Source organism: Alosa sapidissima, chromosome 18, assembly GCF_018492685.1.
Source record: "Alosa sapidissima isolate fAloSap1 chromosome 18, fAloSap1.pri, whole genome shotgun sequence".
Classification (NCBI taxonomy): Eukaryota; Metazoa; Chordata; class Actinopteri; order Clupeiformes; family Clupeidae; genus Alosa; species Alosa sapidissima.
In genome coordinates this window covers 27,412,556-27,432,036 of record NC_055974.1, presented here as the reverse complement: position 1 = coordinate 27,432,036, position 19,481 = coordinate 27,412,556, and the positions used below count along the sequence as shown (strand labels likewise).

At 41.3% G+C, this 19,481-nt stretch overlaps 1 protein-coding gene across 11 annotated transcripts in view; it reads left to right on the top strand.

Annotated features, from left to right (window-relative positions):
• LOC121690241 (ribonuclease inhibitor-like) overlaps positions 1 to 19,481 on the top strand; it is a 100,295-nt gene that overhangs the window by 60,177 nt on the left and 20,637 nt on the right. For 9 of the 11 annotated variants that reach the window (XM_042070687.1, XM_042070685.1, XM_042070679.1 and 6 more), the window contains 3 exons: positions 4,654 to 4,827; positions 9,292 to 9,465; positions 15,474 to 15,647. In XM_042070687.1, the coding sequence (XP_041926621.1) occupies positions 4,654 to 4,827; positions 9,292 to 9,465; positions 15,474 to 15,647 (522 nt within the window). The remainder of the gene's footprint in view (positions 1 to 4,653; positions 4,828 to 9,291; positions 9,466 to 15,473; positions 15,648 to 19,481) is intronic. The other 2 variants (XM_042070682.1, XM_042070681.1) reach the window with 2 other exon arrangements.

The following is a 19,481-nucleotide window of genomic DNA, read 5'->3' as shown; positions in this document are numbered from 1 at the left end:
ACTGTGGTGTTAGTGTTGCTAAACACCTTTCAGTCAAAATTGCTTAGCATGGTTTGCTTTAATTTTGAACTCTTATAAGATCACCATGTCTCAAATCCACAGTATGAACAGAGGATGATGAGGGGTCCATTGCTGCTCTGTGACAGTTTCTGAAACTGAGGGCCATGTGTTTCACAATGTTTCGATGTGCTACTAGGTAAATCTGGTATAGTTATAATGTTATATTATGGAATCAAAATGGACTCATACATTTTGTACGTGTGTATCACGTTTTGAAACTGTAGAAAGTATTTGTAACCAAAAAAAAAAATTGTACAAGCAATTGTCAAATAGTGCATACAAATATGCAGTTCACTTACAAATCCATTCTACGAATATGGAACAGTTTTACAGATACAAATCATCCTACAGTTACAAATATTTTACCATTACAATAAGTCTACAGTTACACATCAATGCTCTACAATGCTCATCAATGCTCTACGCAAAAAACTGTAGTAATACTCCTAGTAATATTTTCTGCATGTACAGACATTTGTGACACCTTGAGTCTCTCATACAGTATATTGTATCTTTGTATGTGTTAGGGTTTGTAACTGTAAAACTGATTTGTGACTTGACAAAAAATTACACAAACTATTTGCAGTATTACCAATTGCTTAACATTGCTCTAAGTTTGAACTGTATAAGATCAGCATGTCACAAAGCCTATAAACTAAAGGCCATGTATTGCTACTAGGTAAATCACACATGTTTAAAATTAGTTATAATAATAATAATAATAATAATAATAATAATAATAATAAAGCTTTATTTGTATAGCACCTTTCATACACAGAATGCAGCTCAAAGTGCTTTACATTTGAAGCATGTAACACAATAATAGTCAGTCAGTCATTATCAATCACTTTTCTTTGCTGTTTATGATATACTCAGCAACATATCAAAAATATAGAAAATGACGTCATAAGACTGGCAGCCTTAACCCTCTTACCCCCCACAAGCACGCCATATGGCAACTGTGGCAAGGAAAAACTCCCATATTCCAGGAAGAAACCTTGAGCAGAACCTGACTTAATAGGGGGAGCCCATCTGCTTCTGGCTGGCTGCGCCCTCCAATAGTAGCAGATGTAGAATAATCTGAAAATGTAGTCTACAGGATAAGATGAGTTAACTAAAAGCTTTCCTGTACAGGTATGTTTTCAGATCTTTTTTAAAAATATTTACTGAACTCGCCTGCTTGATGTACAGAGGCAGGGTGTTCCATAGTTTGGGGGCATAATGGATAAACGCAGCTTCTCCACTTTGTTTGTGGAGCACTTTGGGTACGATTAAAAGATTAGAATTGGATGATCTAAGTTTCCTTTGTGGTTGATAAGATATTAAAAGCTCAGAGATATATGAAGGTGCTATGCCATTCAGAGCTTTGTAAGTAATTAACATAACCTTAAAATCAATTCTATAGGAAATAGAGAGCCAGTGCAGTTCAGCCAACACAGGGGTGATGTGTTCTCTCTTCTTAGTCTTAGTTAAAAGTCTAGCCGCAGAGTTCTGTATGAGTGCCAATTTCTTTAGATGTTTTTTGGGAAGACCAGTGAAAAGTGCATTGCAGTAGTCTAACCTGCTAGTGATAAAGGCGTGAATTAGTTTTTCTGCATCTTGTTGAGTTAAAAAGGGCCGCACTTTGGCAATGTTTCTCAAGTGGAAATAGGCTGTCTGAGTAACTTTACTGATATGGGGCTTAAAACTTAACTCTGCATCTAAGATGACACCGAGGCTTGTTACTTTTGGTTTGACCTGGTGTGCCAAGTTCCCCAGATTACTAAGAATAATATCTCGCTTTAGTTTTGGTCCAACCAGAAGTACCTCTGTTTTGTCATCATTTAGTTTCAAAAAGTTTTTGCTCATCCACTGATTAATGGAGGTTAGGCATGCAGTGAGGGAGCAAAGGCCATCTGGGTTAGTTGGCTCCACAGAAAGATACAATTGGGTATCATCTGCGTAGCTGTGGAAGTTTACATTATGCTGACTTATGACGTTTCCCAATGGAAGCATATATAGAGAAAATAGCAGGGGACCAAGGCAGCTCCCCTGGGCCACACCAAAAGGCAAGTCATGTTTTTCAGATACATGATCTCCTAGACTGATATAAAAATCTCTGCCAGTAATGTAGGTTTGAAACCAGTTTAGAGCATTATCAGAGAGACCCACCCACTTCGCAAGGCGGTGAATTAGGATGCTATGATCAATGGTGTCAAATGCTGCACTCAAATCCAGAAGAATAAGGACTGATACTTTGTTTGAGTCGGTAGCTAGTCTGAGATCATTGACTATTTTTACTAGAGCCGTTTCTGTGCTGTGATTTGATCTAAAACCTGATTGGAATTTTTCAAGGATACTGTTTTCGTTGAGGAAGGTATTTAACTGATTACAAACAACTTTTTCAAGTACTTTGCTCAAAAACGATAGATTTGATATAGGCCTGTAGTTGCTCAGATTGGTATGGTCAAGATTTGACTTTTTAAGTAAAGGTTTCACAACAGCGGTTTTAAAAGCAGTTGGAAATATACCTGTTTCTAATGAGGTATTTATTACCTTGAGAAAAAAGGAAGCTAAGCCATCATATACTTTTTTGAGGAATGTAGTAGGGATTGGATCTAAAACACATGTTGAGGAGCCGGTTTGAGTTATAATTTTACCAAGCTCAGATTGAGTAATAGTGCTAAAGGACCTTCATTTTGGGGGGCTGTTTTTGGGTGTACTATCAAACATATTACTTGTGTTACCAATAGCCTCCCTTATAGAAATGACTTTGTTTTTGAAGAAGTCTGCAAATTCTTCGCATCTTATAGAGGATGCCTGACTGAGTGTATCAAAAGGTGTTTGATGCAATAGCCTATCAATGGTAGAGAACAACACCCTAGAGTTTCCACTGTTTTCAGCAATTACCTTAGAGAAGTGGTTCCTCCTCTCATTCCGAATAGCTCTATTATAATTTGCAATTTTTTCTTTTAGAATGGCACGGTGAACCTGTAACTTAGTTTTTCTCCATGTTCTCTCAGCTTTCCTACATGATCTTTTTAGATCATGGATATTTTCGTTCATCCAAGGTGTCAGTTTGCTACAGGGCCTTTTTTTAGTCTTTAAGGGTGCCACTCTGTCAAGCAGAGCGCCTAATTCACGATTGAGAGCCTCTACCATTTGATCAATGGGATGATGTAAAATATCTAAATTTATGGAGTCTATAAGAGCTATGAACTGCTGTTCTGCTCTAATGTCCAAGAGTCGCGATTTGATTGCAATTTCGGGATGAATTTTTGGAGTATGTAGTACAATATTAAAAGATACACAATGATGATCAGACATATTTATATCATTTACTGATAAGTCTGTGACTTCTATCCCTCTGGAAATGACTAGATCGAGGGTGTTGCCAAGGTTGTGGGTGGGTCCTGTAACATGCTGCTTTAGCTCTAAACTGTCCAACACATTAAGGAACTTACTGGCTTTAGCATCAGTTGTCTTATTGACATGAATATTGAAGTCGCCATTTACAATTATCCGATCATAGCTAGTGATGATGAGCGACATAAGTTCAGAAAACTGGTCGAGAAAGCCAGTCCATAGTTTAGGAGGGCGGTATAAGGTTAATAGAAGTACAGCTGGGTCAGCCTTCAGAGTGAGGGCAATATACTCAAAGGAAGCGAATTCGCCAAAGTTGACTCGTGTGCAACTATATTTGTTTGAGAGAATGGAGGCAATTCCACCACCTCGTTTGCCTTGTCTAATTGAGTGGAAGAAATTATAATTTGGGGGACAAGTCTCAACAAGAACAGCTTCGCTGTCTGAAGTCAGCCAGGTTTCAACAAGAAACAGAAAATCCAATTTTTTTTCACTAATAAAATCATTGATTGCAAAGGTTTTGGTAGTAAGTGCACCTATATTTAGTAAACCCATGTTAGCTGAAAATGCCTCTGGCTTTTGAGGAATATGCTGAGGTATGGAAAGAATATTTGTTAGGTTTCTAGTTTTAAATTTGTCTTTTCTTTTTACTATACGTTGGGTAGAAATCAACGTTGGAATAGAACTATAAGCATAAGTCATGCTATTGCATGACACAGCTTGATCTATGGTAGTAGTATTGTATGTTACCCTGCAGAAAACATTCTGAGACTCATCCACATGTATAATGCCATTCGAATCAATACCTGGGGGGCGTGAATCTGTAATATTTTCTACAGAATGTCAATGTCTCAGTGTGGACGCTATGTTGTCAGAGAGTATTATAATACAATTATAACACACACACACACACACACACACACACACATTAGTGAAACCTAACCTAACCCCTCACTGCTTCACCTCACACTACTTCACCTCACCATGTGTTCACTGTGTGCTGAGTGTGTTTCACTAATTCACTGGATAAATGCAGAGACCAAATTTCCCTCACGGGATCAAAAAAGTATATATACTTATATACACATTGACATGTTAAGGTTTACTGAGTAAAAACAATTTCTCTTTAATCTTTAATGCATCCTTCTGCACATGTTATTTGTCCACACATCCTTATTTAACAGATAATTAGAGTACTATGTGTTTGTTATGGAAATTAAGATGATGTATTTCTCCTACTTCTCTTTACAGCCTGCAGAACTGCAGCATTGGAGAGGAAGGCTTCATAGCTCTTGCATCAGCACTGAGATCAAACCCCTCACACATGAGATGGCTGTGGCTGAGTGGGAATGAAGCAGGAGACTCAGGAGTGAAGCATCTTTCTTCTCTTCTGGAGGATCCCAACTGTAAACTGGTGACACTACAGTGAGTATCACAAGACCAAATACTGAATTGCTGTCAGAGGATTTCACTGTGATGTTTTTAAAAGTATTTTTCCCACTCAAAACCGCACATGTTTTTACTTATTCAAATTAAATTGATTAGCATTACTTTAAACACTTCTTATCTCTCTGCTTTTTCTTCTTGATCTCTCTCTCTGTCTCTTACACACACACACACACACACACACACACACACACAAACAAACTAATTCACAGTTAAAAGATTACTATTTACACAGGAGTAAAACGCTTCTCTTTCCCTGGTCTTTTTTCTACCACGCACACACACTACCTTATTTAACAGATTATTGTACATTTGACAGTAATATTTGACTGTCCAAAAGGAAACTACAGTGACTATCACAAGACCAAATACTGAGTTGCTGTCAGTGAATTTAACAGTAATTTTTTGTAGAGGTTTTTTTCACACATACTCATGTGTTCAGTGACGTTGGAAGTGGGGGTGCGGGGGCTGCGGCCGCAACCGCACCAAGACACCTTTTATTTTCCTTGTAGACAAACCCATGGCTACACTGGACAGGCAACTGTGTTCTGTTCCCAGAGCATGCTTTCTCTATCTATGATATGCAGGGTTACAGCCTCCTTGACGAGGAGATTGCTGGTCTGCGGATAATTTGCGGCACAATTGAATGGTAGCCTATTATGGAACCGCGGATCGAAAGAAAAAGAAAGTAAACGTTTTCCAGATAAGGAAATAATATTATTATTAATAATATAATAATATTATTATTAGATATATTATATCTTGATTTAGTATTATAAAATGAAGAGGCGTACATTTAGAGAGTAGTTGTGTGAGCGCTCATTCAATGTGTGTGTGTGTCTGTGCAAGTGAAACTGAACCACTGGAGATAACGTGGGTAGAAGCAACAAACACGTTATTTAAAACAACGAACGAAGCAGATACTTGCTGTCCATGAAAACAGCATAGACTGGCTAGTCCAGAGGTTCCCAAACTGCGAGGCGCGCCTCCCCTGGGGGGGTGCCAAATAATTTGAGGGGAGGCGCGGAAGGTTCAGAAAAAGAAGGAAAAATGTTTATTTCATTTTAGAACTGTTTTAGAACTGAACATGTTTTTTTTTTCCAATGATGTATGTAATTATCAACATTATAAAAATCGAAATAAATCATAGAAGAGATGTATACTAAACCTTTGGGATGGTGGAAAGTATTATTGATCCCTATTCTGTGTGAGAATGTATTGTGCCAAACTTCATAACGTAACTTAGCAACAGTGCCGCCAGCCGAGCTAGCTGCAAGCAGATATAAGCAGGTATAAGGCTCTGGCTGCAAGTTACCAGTGAATGGTTAGCCCGAGAATTGACAAATCAAAATTCCACTGGAGTTCCAAGCGGATTTGTACACGCAGCCTTACAACACTGTTTACAGCTTACGTAAAATGTAATTTTTGATACATAGCTAATTTAGATAAACTTATGGTGTGAGTGATTCTTTAGGAATCTGCCGCCTTGGTTTGTATAGAAATGAATATTAACTGACACATACACATAAGAGGTTGAACATACGTGACGGAGACGGCATATCATGCATTAATAGCCCAGTGATATGTACAGTATCTCACCTAGGCTAGGCTACTCGAAATTAGGCTGGAACTTTAATGGAACTTGTAACAGGTAAATATCGTAGCAAATAGCCTATGACACGGCTGATGAGACGGCTGTTAAAACATTTATTTCACTTTTGCTGGAGTGAACGCAGAACATGGGCTGTTGCACAAAGAAATGGATTAGGGGGGTGATCTGCATCTCTGTTCATCAAAAGCTATGGTTTAGCTAACCCATTCACACAAAACATAATTTCTGAAAGGTTCCCTCCAATGTTATCGAGCTACATTTCTCCATGTGGGGTAGTGTCAAGCAGTGAAGGGATATTGCAGGTGGCCAATGTTCACGTCACGTGAGTCAGACAGAACACGGGCACTGCTTTCTCTGTTGGTATTTCTGTCCCTCTGAAAACTGTGTTGAAATGGTGTTTTTCAAAAAACTTTCTGGGGAAGAAACCTCCGGACCCCGACTGACATGATCTGCATCCCCTCTCAGAAAATGCTTCGAATGTGCATGTGTTTACTCATTAACATGAAATCATTATTTATTTAAACACTTGACTTGTCTTCATGATCACACACACACACACACACACACACACACACACTTACTAAGTCAGTTAGTCATTCAGACACTCACTCACACACAAACACAAGCACTAACTCATTCACGTGTCAAGTTATACCTGGAAGTTATACCTGGAAAACCGTGTGAGTTATGTGAGGATGCTGTTTATTGACTACAGTTCAGCCTTCAATACAATCATCCCTCACCTACTACATAAAAAACTGCACAATCTTGGCCTCCCCCCATCCACTTGGTCTTGGATACTGGACTTTCTCACCAATCACAAACAGGCTGTTAAAGTCGGTCCCCACCTTTCCTCTACCATCACGCTTATCACAGGTGCTCCACAAGGCTGTGTGCTGAGCCCGCTGCTCTACTCCCTTTACACATATGACTGCACTGCATCCCACCCCTCCACTGCCATCTTTACGCTTGCAGACGACACCACTGTGGTGGGGCTCATAACAGGGGGTGATGAGTCCGCTTACAGAGGAGAAGTGCTGCGACTGACAGAGTGGTGCGCAATGAACAATCTTGCTCTGAATAGCACCAAGACGAAAGAGCTCCTACTGGACTTCAGGAGGATGAAGGGAAATGATCCACCACCCATCTACATCAACGGAGACCCTGCGGAGAGAGTGCACTCCTTCAGACCTTGGCATCCTCATCTCCGACGACCTCACCTGGACAGCCAACACTAACGCAACCGTCAAAAAGGCAACCCAGAGGCTGCATTACCTAAGAATCTTCAGGAAGAACAATCTGGACAGCGACCTGTTGCTAGCCTTTTACCGAGCTGCCATAGAAAGTAAACTCTCCTATGGCATCTCACTATGGTACGCGGGGTGTTCAGCCGCAGAGAAGAAGGCCCTATGGAGGGTCATCAAGGCAGCACAAGAGATCATTGGCCGCCCCCTGCCTTCCCTGGACACTATTGCAAACACACGCTACCACCGCAGAGCCATGAACATTACGAAAGATTCAACACACCCTGCTAACCATTTCTTTGAACTGTTACCTTCCGGCACACGTTACAGATCTGCAAAAGCACACACATCCAGACTCCGAGACAGTTTTATTCCTGTAGCCATCCGGACTCTAAACACTCACTTGTAACTTCATCCTTGATGCAATATATGACTCCCAGATGCACTTTACCCCCTACAGAGCTGCCCACACTTCATCCTTTTATCCTTTTTAGTCATATTTATTATGTGCATTTTGTGTATTATGTGTATGTGTTTTGTTCTTGTGTAATGCTGTGGCACCATGTGGAGCTGTGCTCCAATTTCGTTGCACATTCGTTACAATTACAATCAATTTATTCATTCATTATACAGTATTTTCTTTATGACACCCACTGTAACGGCCAGCTTGTTCCCAGACCTCAACATTAAGAGGGACACGGGCAACAAGGTTCAAATCAAATAACAATTTGCACTGACACCGGAAGACCTGAAGGGGCACAGGGGGTCGTCACAACACACAAACACACACACACTCACTAATGGCCAGCTCGTTCCCAGGCCGCAACATAAAGAGGGACACGGACAACAAGGTTCAAATCAAATAATAATTTATTCAATTAAAGCAAAACAACGTTAGCAAGTAGAAAATGTCTAGGGGTAATGAATGGGAGTGGTGGCATGTGTGTGTACGTGTGTGGATGCCAGGAGAGAGGATGTGAGGGGAGAGAGGAAATCAAAATGGCTGCCTGCAAGAAGGAACAGAAGTGCATAATGAGAGAGATAGGAACCCCTTATAGCCCCACCCCAAACACAGAGGCAATCAATAAGGGTATCAGCCTAACCAGGCCCAGCCCTGCCCACGCACTGACAGGAGAAGGCCTGAAGGGGGACACAGACACAGACACAGACACAGACACGGGGCAGTCGTGGCCTACTGGTCTAGGGCTTCGGGCTTGTAACCGGAGGGTTGCCGGTTCGAACCCCGATCAGTAGGAACGGCTGAAGTGCCCTTGAGCAAGGCACCTAACCCCTCACTGCTTCACCTCACACTACTTCACCTCACCATGTGTTCACTGTGTGCTGAGTGTGTTTCACTAATTCACGGGATAAATGCAGAGACCAAATTTCCCTCACGGGATCAAAAAAGTATATATACTTATATACACATTGACATGTTAAGGTTTACTGAGTAAAAACAATTTCTCAGTAATCTGCATCCCTCTGCACATGTTATTTGTCCACACATCCTTATTTAACAGATAATTAGAGTACTATGTGTTTGTTATGGAAATTAAGATGATGTATTTCTCCTACTTCTCTTTACAGCCTGGAGAACTGCAGTATTGGAGAGGAAGGCTTCAGAGCTCTTGCATCAGCACTGAGATCAAACCCCTCACACATGAGACGGCTGTGGCTGAGTCATAATGAAGCAGGAGACTCAGGAGTGAAGCATCTTTCTTCTCTTCTGGAGGATCCCAACTGTAAACTGGTGACACTAGAGTGAGTATCATAGGACCAAATACTGAATTGCTGTCAGAGGATTTCACTGTGATGTTTTTAAAAGTATTTTTCCCACTCAAAACCGCACATGTTTTTACTTATTCAAATTAAATTGATTAGCATTACTTTAAACACTTCTTATCTCTCTGCTTTTTCTTCTTGATCTCTCTCTCTGTCTCTTACACACACACACACACACACACACACACACACACAAACAAACTAATTCACAGTTAAAAGATTACTATTTACACAGGAGTAAAACGCTTCTCTTTCCCTGGTCTTTTTTCTACCACGCACACACACTACCTTATTTAACAGATTATTGTACATTTGACAGTAATATTTGACTGTCCAAAAGGAAACTACAGTGACTATCACAAGACCAAATACTGAGTTGCTGTCAGTGAATTTAACAGTAATTTTTTGTAGAGGTTTTTTTCACACATACTCATGTGTTCAGTGACGTTGGAAGTGGGGGTGCGGGGGCTGCGGCCGCAACCGCACCAAGACACCTTTTATTTTCCTTGTAGACAAACCCATGGCTACACTGGACAGGCAACTGTGTTCTGTTCCCAGAGCATGCTTTCTCTATCTATGATATGCAGGGTTACAGCCTCCTTGACGAGGAGATTGCTGGTCTGCGGATAATTTGCGGCACAATTGAATGGTAGCCTATTATGGAACCGCGGATCGAAAGAAAAAGAAAGTAAACGTTTTCCAGATAAGGAAATAATATTATTATTAATAATATAATAATATTATTATTAGATATATTATATCTTGATTTAGTATTATAAAATGAAGAGGCGTACATTTAGAGAGTAGTTGTGTGAGCGCTCATTCAATGTGTGTGTGTGTCTGCGCAAGTGAAACTGAACCACTGGAGATAACGTGGGTAGAAGCAACAAACACGTTATTTAAAACAACGAACGAAGCAGATACTTGCTGTCCATGAAAACAGCATAGACTGGCTAGTCCAGAGGTTCCCAAACTGCGAGGCGCGCCTCCCCTGGGGGGCGCCAAATAATTTGAAGGGAGGCGCGGAAGGTTGATTCAAAAAAGAAGGAAAAACGTTTATTATTTAATTTTAGAACTATCTATGTTTTTTTTTTTCAATGATGTATGTAATTGTCAACATTATAAAATCGAAATAAATCATAGAAGAGATGTATACTAAACCTTTGGGATGGTGGAAAGTATTATTGATCCCTATCCTGTGTGAGAATGTATTGTGCCAAACTATCTATAAGGCTCTGGCTGCAAGTTACCAGTGAATGGTTAGCCCGAGAATTCTCATCGACAAATCAAAATTCCACTGGAGTTCCAAGCGGATTTGTACACGCAGCCTTACAACACTGTTTACAGCTTACGTAAAATGTAATTTTTGATACATAGCTAATTTAGATAAACTTATGGTGTGAGTGCTTGCGTTTCTTTAGGAATCTGCCGCCTTGGTTTGTATAGAAATGAATATTAACTGACACATACACGTAAGAGGTTGAACATACGTGACGGAGACGGCATATCATGCATTAATAGCCCAGTGATATGTACAGTATCTCACCTAGGCTAGGCTACTCGAAATTAGGCTGTTAACAGTTTAATGGAACTTGTAACAGGTAAATATCGTAGCAAATAACCTATGACACGGCTGATGACACGGCTGTTAAAACATTTATTTCACTTTTGCTGGAGTGAACGCAGAACATGGGCTGTTGCACAAACAAATGGATTAGGGGGGTGATCTGCATCTCTGTTCATCAAAAGCTATGGTTTAGCTAACCCATTCACACAAAACATAATTTCTGAAAGGTTCCCTCCAATGTTATCGAGCTACATTTCTCCATGTAGGGTAGTGTCAAGCAGTGAAGGGATATTGCAGGTGGCCAATGTTCACGTCACGTGAGTCAGACAGAACACGGGCACTGCTTTCTCTGTTGGCATTTCTGTCCCTCTGAAAACTGTGTTGAAATGGTGTTTTTCAAAAAACTTTCTGGGGGAGAAACCTCCGGACCCCGACTGACATGATCTGCATCCCCTCTCAGAAAATGCTTCGAATGTGCATGTGTTTACTCATTAACATGAAATCATTATTTATTTAAACACTTGACTTGTCTTCATGATCACACACACACACACACACACAAACACACACTTACTAAGTCAGTTAGTCATTCAGACACTCACTCACACACTAACACAAGCACTAACTCATTCACGTGTCAAGTTATACCTGGAAGTTATACCTGGAAAACCGTGTGAGTTATGTGAGGATGCTGTTTATTGACTACAGTTCAGCCTTCAATACAATCATCCCTCACCTACTATATAAAAAACTGCACAATCTTGGCCTCCCCCCATCCACTTGCTCTTGGATACTGGACTTTCTCACCAATCACAAACAGGCTGTTAAAGTCGGTCCCCACCTTTCCTCTACCATCACGCTTATCACAGGTGCTCCACAAGGCTGTGTGCTGAACCCGCTGCTCTACTCCCTTTACACATATGACTGCACTGCATCCCACCCCTCCACTGCCATCTTTACGTTTGCAGACGACACCACTGTGGTGGGGCTCATAACAGGGGGTGATGAGTCCGCTTACAGAGGAGAAGTGCTGCGACTGACAGAGTGGTGCGCAATGAACAATCTTGCTCTGAATAGCACCAAGACGAAAGAGCTCCTACTGGACTTCAGGAGGATGAAGGGAAATGATCCACCACCCATCTACATCAACGGAGACCCTGTGGAGGGAGTGCACTCCTTCATACCTTGGCATCCTCATCTCCGACGACCTCACCTGGACAGCCAACACTAACGCAACCGTCAAAAAGGCAACCCAGAGGCTTCATTTCCTAAGAATCTTCAGGAAGAACAATCTGGACAGCGACCTGTTGCTAGCCTTTGACCGAGCTGCCATAGAAAGTAAACTCTCCTATGGCATCTCACTATGGTACGCGGGGTGTTCAGCCACAGAGAAGAAGGCCCTATGGAGGGTCATCAAGGCAGCACAAGAGATCATTGGCCGCCCCCTGCCTTCCCTGGACACTATTGCAAACACACGCTACCACCGCAGAGCCATGAACATTACCAAAGATTCAACACACCCTGCTAACCATTTCTTTGAACTGTTACCTTCCGGCAGACGTTACAGATCTGCAAAAGCACACACATCCAGACTCCGAGACAGTTTTATTCCTGTAGCCATCCGGACTCTAAACACTCACTTGTAACTTCATCCTTGATGCAATATATGACTCCCAGATGCACTTTACCCCCTACACAGCTGCTCACACTTCATCCTTTTTAGTCATATTTATTATGTATTTATTATGTGCATTTTGTGTATTATGTGTATGTGTTTTGTTCTTGTGTAATGCTGTGGCACCATGTGGAGCTGTGCTCCAATTTCGTTGCACATTCGTTACAATTACAATCAATTTATTCATTCATTATACAGTATTTTCTTTATGACACCCACTGTAACGGCCAGCTTGTTCCCAGACCTCAACATTAAGAGGGACACGGGCAACAAGGTTCAAATCAAATAACAATTTGCACTGACACCGGAAGACCCTCACTCACGCACAAACACAAGCGCTAACTCAATCACATGTCAAGTTATATTCTCTTTATGACACACACTGTAATGGCCAGCTCGTTCCCAGGCCGCAACATAAAGAGGGACACGGACAACAAGGTTCAAATCAAATAATAATTTATTGAATTAAAGCAAAACAACGTTAGCAAGTAGAAAATGTCTAGGGGTAATGAATGGGAGTGGTGGCATGTGTGTATTAAGGTTTTGCACCTACGTCATAATGTCATGTGACCGTTTGTTTACAACTAGAGTGGTAGGCAAGGCACTGCAGAGTGGTAGGCAAGCCTACAACAGTCGGGTTGCATAGGCTACACATAGTTACAAATAGCTTCAAAATTGAAATTTTAATATCAAATATTGACCGGGGTGCCGACCACTTGTGTAGGCCCTAACAGTTGCTTTTACAATAAGAAGCAAAAAGGCGACGAACGACCGTTTAGGCTACCTATCCTCGTGGTTGTGGAGGATGATCGTTAGCAGCTGTGAAGTCTTTCATTCTCAAGATAGCCTAATGGTGTAGCCTACTGTCTACGAAGACGTAGGCTAAAATACTCCTATCTACAGTCATCCAAAAATGAATTGCCAGAGATAGGCTATGAAGGGAAAAAGTGCAGCATTTTAAACATGGCAAGATTATTTTTACCGGAACAGTTTGTTCTAATTTGTCTCGTGAAATTCGTGCTTGTGGACATCAATCACCTATCTTCTGTCCTTCTATTTCAAGTTATCATGAGTGTCATTTGATTATATAATCACAACAAATGCTAATAAATGAAAACAGAATAGGCTTATGTGCTATAGGCTAACGTTACAGGTCAGGCTAACTCCCGTATGTCAAAATAAACTGATTTGATCCTAATTGTTTAGCGATCACACACAGCAACCTCAAACACCACTGTTGAACCTAGGCTACTGCTTCAGTCATGTACGAAATAAGCAGTTTATGAATTATCTTTACCCGTTTAATCAAGTCCACATGACCAAAATAACAACATATTTAAAGGGCTGAGCTAGCATAACAGCCTAATATAGGCGATGCTGCAATGGATAACTAATACAAAGTTTCATACAATTAATTAACTTTATCACTCACATTCTGAGTTTTTCTGGGTGGTTATATATCCATGCAGATCGTCTTCGAATAAGCCATCGCTGTTATATGATATAATATGTTACAGGATTCATGACTAACGCCATTAATGTTACATGATGCTGACTGACTCTGGCTATAACAGTAGGCTACCGTTTTAACGTCTGCTGAGTCTACTGCCTACCAAGACCTGTCTCTGTTCAGTTGAAGTTAAATGATCAAATATTGTTTGATTTTGTGTCAGCTTTCAGAAGGAAGACATGTTCCTTTCTGGTCAAATTTCACAGCTTCTAAGAAAGGCTATTGTCTTCTTGTAAACCGAGTTTTGAACAGAGAAAAAAAGTTAGGCTACCATTAGGCTACATGCAGGTTCTCCCATAACGTTATCGATACAGATCAATGCACCAAATCAGGGCGATTTTAGCGAAACAACGTTCCTGTGACAGGCTATCAAATATTGAACAATGGGATAACGTTTCATCATCACCTTTATTGATGCCTGAAATGTTGACATTGCTGAAATACAGAGATGTAGCCTACTGAGAGGCAGCTGCAGACAACGATGTTCAATGGGTTCAACTTGTCCCTTGCCTACCAGCTGGATGTAAACAAAGCTATAGAACCTAGAATACGTCACATGAAAAACGTTAATACGTGTGTGGATGCCAGGAGAGAGGATGTGAGGGGAGAGCGCAAAGTGCAATTGTGAGGAAATCAAAATGGCTGCCTGCAAGAAGGAACAGAAGTGCCTAATGAGAGAGATAGGAACCCCTTATATAGCCCCACCCCAAACACAGAGGCAATCAATAAGGGTATCAGCCTAAGCAGGCCCAGCCCTGCCCACGCACTGACAGGAGAAGGCCTGAAGGGGCACAGTGGGTTGTCACAACACACACACACACACACACACACACACACACACACACACACTTGGGGCAGTCGTGGCCTACTGGTCTAGGGCTTCGGGCTTGTCCGATCAGTAGGAACGGCTGAAGTGCCCTTGAGCAAGGCACCTAACCCCTCACTGCTTCACCTCACACTACTTCACCTCACCATGTGTTCACTGTGTGCTGAGTGTGTTTCACTAATTCACGGGATAAATGCAGAGACCAAATTTCCCTCACGGGATCAAAAAAGTATATATACTTATATACACATTGACATGTTAAGGTTTACTGAGTAAAAACAATTTCTCTTTAATCTGCATCCCTCTGCACATGTTATTTGTCCACACATCCTTATTTAACAGATAATTAGAGTACTATGTGTTTGTTATGGAAATAAAGATGATGTATTTCTCCTACTTCTCTTTACAGCCTGGATAACTGCAGCATTGGAGAGGAAGGTTTCATAGCTCTTGCATCAGCACTGAGATCAAACCCCTCACACATGAGATGGCTGTGGCTGAGTGGGAATGAAGCAGGAGACTCAGGAGTGAAGCATCTTTCTTCTCTTCTGGAGGATCCCAACTGTAAACTGGTGACACTAGGGTGAGTATCACAAGACCAAATACTGAATTGCTGTCAGAGGATTTCACTGTGATGTTTTTAAAAGTATTTTTCCCACTCAAAACCGCACATGTTTTTACTTATTCAAATGAAATTGATTAGCATTACTTTAAACACTTCTTATCTCTCTGCTTTTTCTTCTTGATATCTCTCTCTGGGCCAGATGTACGTACATTTGCGAACGTAGCGTTATCAGCGCCATGGACACACCGCAGATTGCGAGCGCTGTCAGACCCAAGTTTCCGTCGTATTTATCAATCGTTCAATCCTTAGTGTAAACTGCGCCTTTCTCTGCCCTTCTCCGCCCATAAACGCAATTTACGAACGTCCACAACTGAATGGCAGCGCCTACAAGCGGAGTTGAATGAAGTTAACTGATGACAACATTAAAAAGAATCAAACGTTTAGCGATCATGAAATAATACCATACATGATAAGATGTCAACAAGCAGGGAGATAATGAAGATCAGTAGTTCTACTCAAACTACTTGTGCACGTAGGCTATGGAAGATTGGTCAAATCTAGCAAGTAGGAAAGTTTAAGTGAATGACGTGAAAGTGAAAGTAAGACATGCGAAAGGCCAACGAAAATTAAGGTTGCTTTTGGTAGTACAAATACTTTCACCACAAAAACTGGTGTTCTAAATAGCGATTCTGTTGTCTTTGAAAGGTTCTCTTATTGACGCATTGAACTGCAATGTGGATTAACACTTGTTTTTACAAGGCGGAAGTATTTAGGCGCAGAATAGACGTGCGCTTTCAGGAGCAGTCTTTGGACATACCGCGGAATACATAACTAGGCGCTCTTTACTCTTCCCCTCCCATCTTTTTACGCTAAACTCCCACTTTCCCCTGGATCCTCCCATGAATGCATATGCATGACATGACAATCGCAATCTACTACTTTCAGCTCCCGCGACAGGCAGTTTGCGCTTTTACATCATTGCGGCCTGTTTGTACATACCTCGCAATGATTTTACACGCACATTGCAAAACAAATACGCCTGAAATGGGCGCAAAAGCGTTAATACATCTGGCCCTCTGTCTCTTACACACAAACACACACACACACACACACACACACACACACACACACACACACACACAAACAAACTAATTCACAGTTAAAAGGTTACTATTTACACAGGAGTAAAACGCTTCTCTTTCCCTGGTCTTTTTTCTACCACGCACACACACTACCTTATTTAACAGATTATTGTACATTTGACAGTAATATTTGACTGTCCAAAAGGAAACTACAGTGACTATCACAAGACCAAATACTGAGTTGCTGTCAGTGAATTTAACAGTGATTTTTTGTAGAGGTTTTTTTCACACATACTCATGTGTTCAGTGACGTTGGAAGTGGGGGTGCGGGGGCTGCGGCCGCAACCGCACCAAGACACCTTTTATTTTCCTTGTAGACAAACCCATGGCTACACTGGACAGGCAACTGTGTTCTGTTCCCAGAGCATGCTTTCTCTATCTATGATATGCAGGGTTACAGCCTCCTTGACGAGGAGATTGCTGGTCTGTGGATATTTTGCGGCACAATTGAATGGTAGTCTATTATGGAACCGAAAGAAAAAGAAAGTAAACGTTTTCCAGATAAGGAAATAATATTATTATTAATAATATAATAATATTATTATTAGATATATTATATCTTGATTTAGTATTATAAAATAAAGAGGCGTACATTTAGAGAGTAGTTGTGTGAGCGCTCATTCAATGTGTGTGTGTGTCTGCGCAAGTGAAACTGAACCACTGGAGATAACGTGGGTAGAAGCAACAAACACGTTATTTAAAACAACGATAAAACAAGATACTTGCTGTCCATGAAAACAGCATAGACTGGCTAGTCCAGAGGTTCCCAAACTGCGAGGCGCGCCTCCCCTGGGGGGCGCCAAATAATTTGAAGGGAGGCGCGGAAGGTTGATTCAAAAAAGAAGGAAAAACTTTTATTATTTAATTTTAGAACTATCTATGTTTTTTTTTTTTCAATGATGTATGTAATTGTCAACATTATAAAATCGAAATAAATCATAGAAGAGATGTATACTAAACCTTTGGGATGGTGGAAAGTATTATTGATCCCTATCCTGTGTGAGAATGTATTGTGCCAAACTTCATAACGTAACTTAGCAACAGTGCCGCCAGCCGAGCTAGCTGCAAGCAGAGCCTTATCTATAAGGCTCTGGCTGCAAGTTACCAGTGAATGGTTAGCCCGAGAATTGACAAATCAAAATTCCACTGGAGTTCCAAGCGGATTTGTACACGCAGCCTTACAACACTGTTTACAGCTTACGTAAAATGTAATTTTTGATACATAGCTAATTTAGATAAACTTATGGTGTGAGTGATTCTTTAGGAATCTGCCGCCTTGGTTTGTATAGAAATGAATATTAACTGACACATACACATAAGAGGTTGAACATACGTGACGGAGACGGCATATCATGCATTAATAGCCCAGTGATATGTACAGTATCTCACCTAGGCTAGGCTACTCGAAATTAGGCTGTTAAAAGTTTAATGGAACTTGTAACAGGTAAATATCGTAGCAAATAGCCTATGACACGGCTGATGAGACGGCTGTTAAAACATATATTTCACTTTTGCTGGAGTGAACGCAGAACATGGGCTGTTGCACAAACAAATGGATTAGGGGGGTGATCTGCATCTCTGTTCATCAAAAGCTATGGTTTAGCTAACCCATTCACACAAAACATAATTTCTGAAAGGTTCCCTCCAATGTTATCGAGCTACATTTCTCCATGTGGGGTAGTGTCAAGCAGTGAAGGGATATTGCAGGTGGCCAATGTTCACGTCACGTGAGTCAGACAGAACACGGGCACTGCTTTCTCTGTTGGTATTTCTGTCCCTCTGAAAACTGTGTTGAAATGGTGTTTTTCAAAAAACTTTCTGGGGGAGAAACCTCCGGACCCCGACTGACATGATCTGCATCCCCTCTCAGAAAATGCTTCGAATGTGCATGTGTTTACTCATTAACATGAAATCATTATTTATTTAAACACTTGACTTGTCTTCATGATCACACACACACACACACACACACACACACACACACACACACACACACACTTACTAAGTCAGTTAGTCATTCAGACACTCACTCACACACAAACACAAGCACTAACTCATTCACGTGTCAAGTTATACCTGGAAGTTAATACAATCATCCCTCACCTACTACATAAAAAACTGCACAATCTTGGCCTCCCCCCATCCACTTGCTCTTGGATACTGGACTTTCTCACCAATCACAAACAGGCTGTTAAAGTCGGTCCCCACCTTTCCTCTACCATCACGCTTATCACAGGTGCTCCACAAGGCTGTGTGCTGAGCCCGCTGCTCTACTCCCTTTACACATATGACTGCACTGCATCCCACCCCTCCACTGCCATCTTTACGTTTGCAGACGACACCACTGTGGTGGGGCTCATAACAGGGGGTGATGAGTCCGCTTACAGAGGAGAAGTGCTGCGACTGACAGAGTGGTGCGCAATGAACAATCTTGCTCTGAATAGCAACAAGACGAAAGAGCTCCTACTGGACTTCAGGAGGATGAAGGGAAATGATCGACCACCCATCTACATCAACGGAGACCCTGTGGAGAGAGTGCACTCCTTCATACCTTGGCATCCTCATCTCCGACGACCTCACCTGGACAGCCAACACTAACGCAACCGTCAAAAAGGCAACCCAGAGGCTTCATTTCCTAAGAATCTTCAGGAAGAACAATCTGGACAGCGACCTGTTGCTAGCCTTTGACCGAGCTGCCATAGAAAGTAAA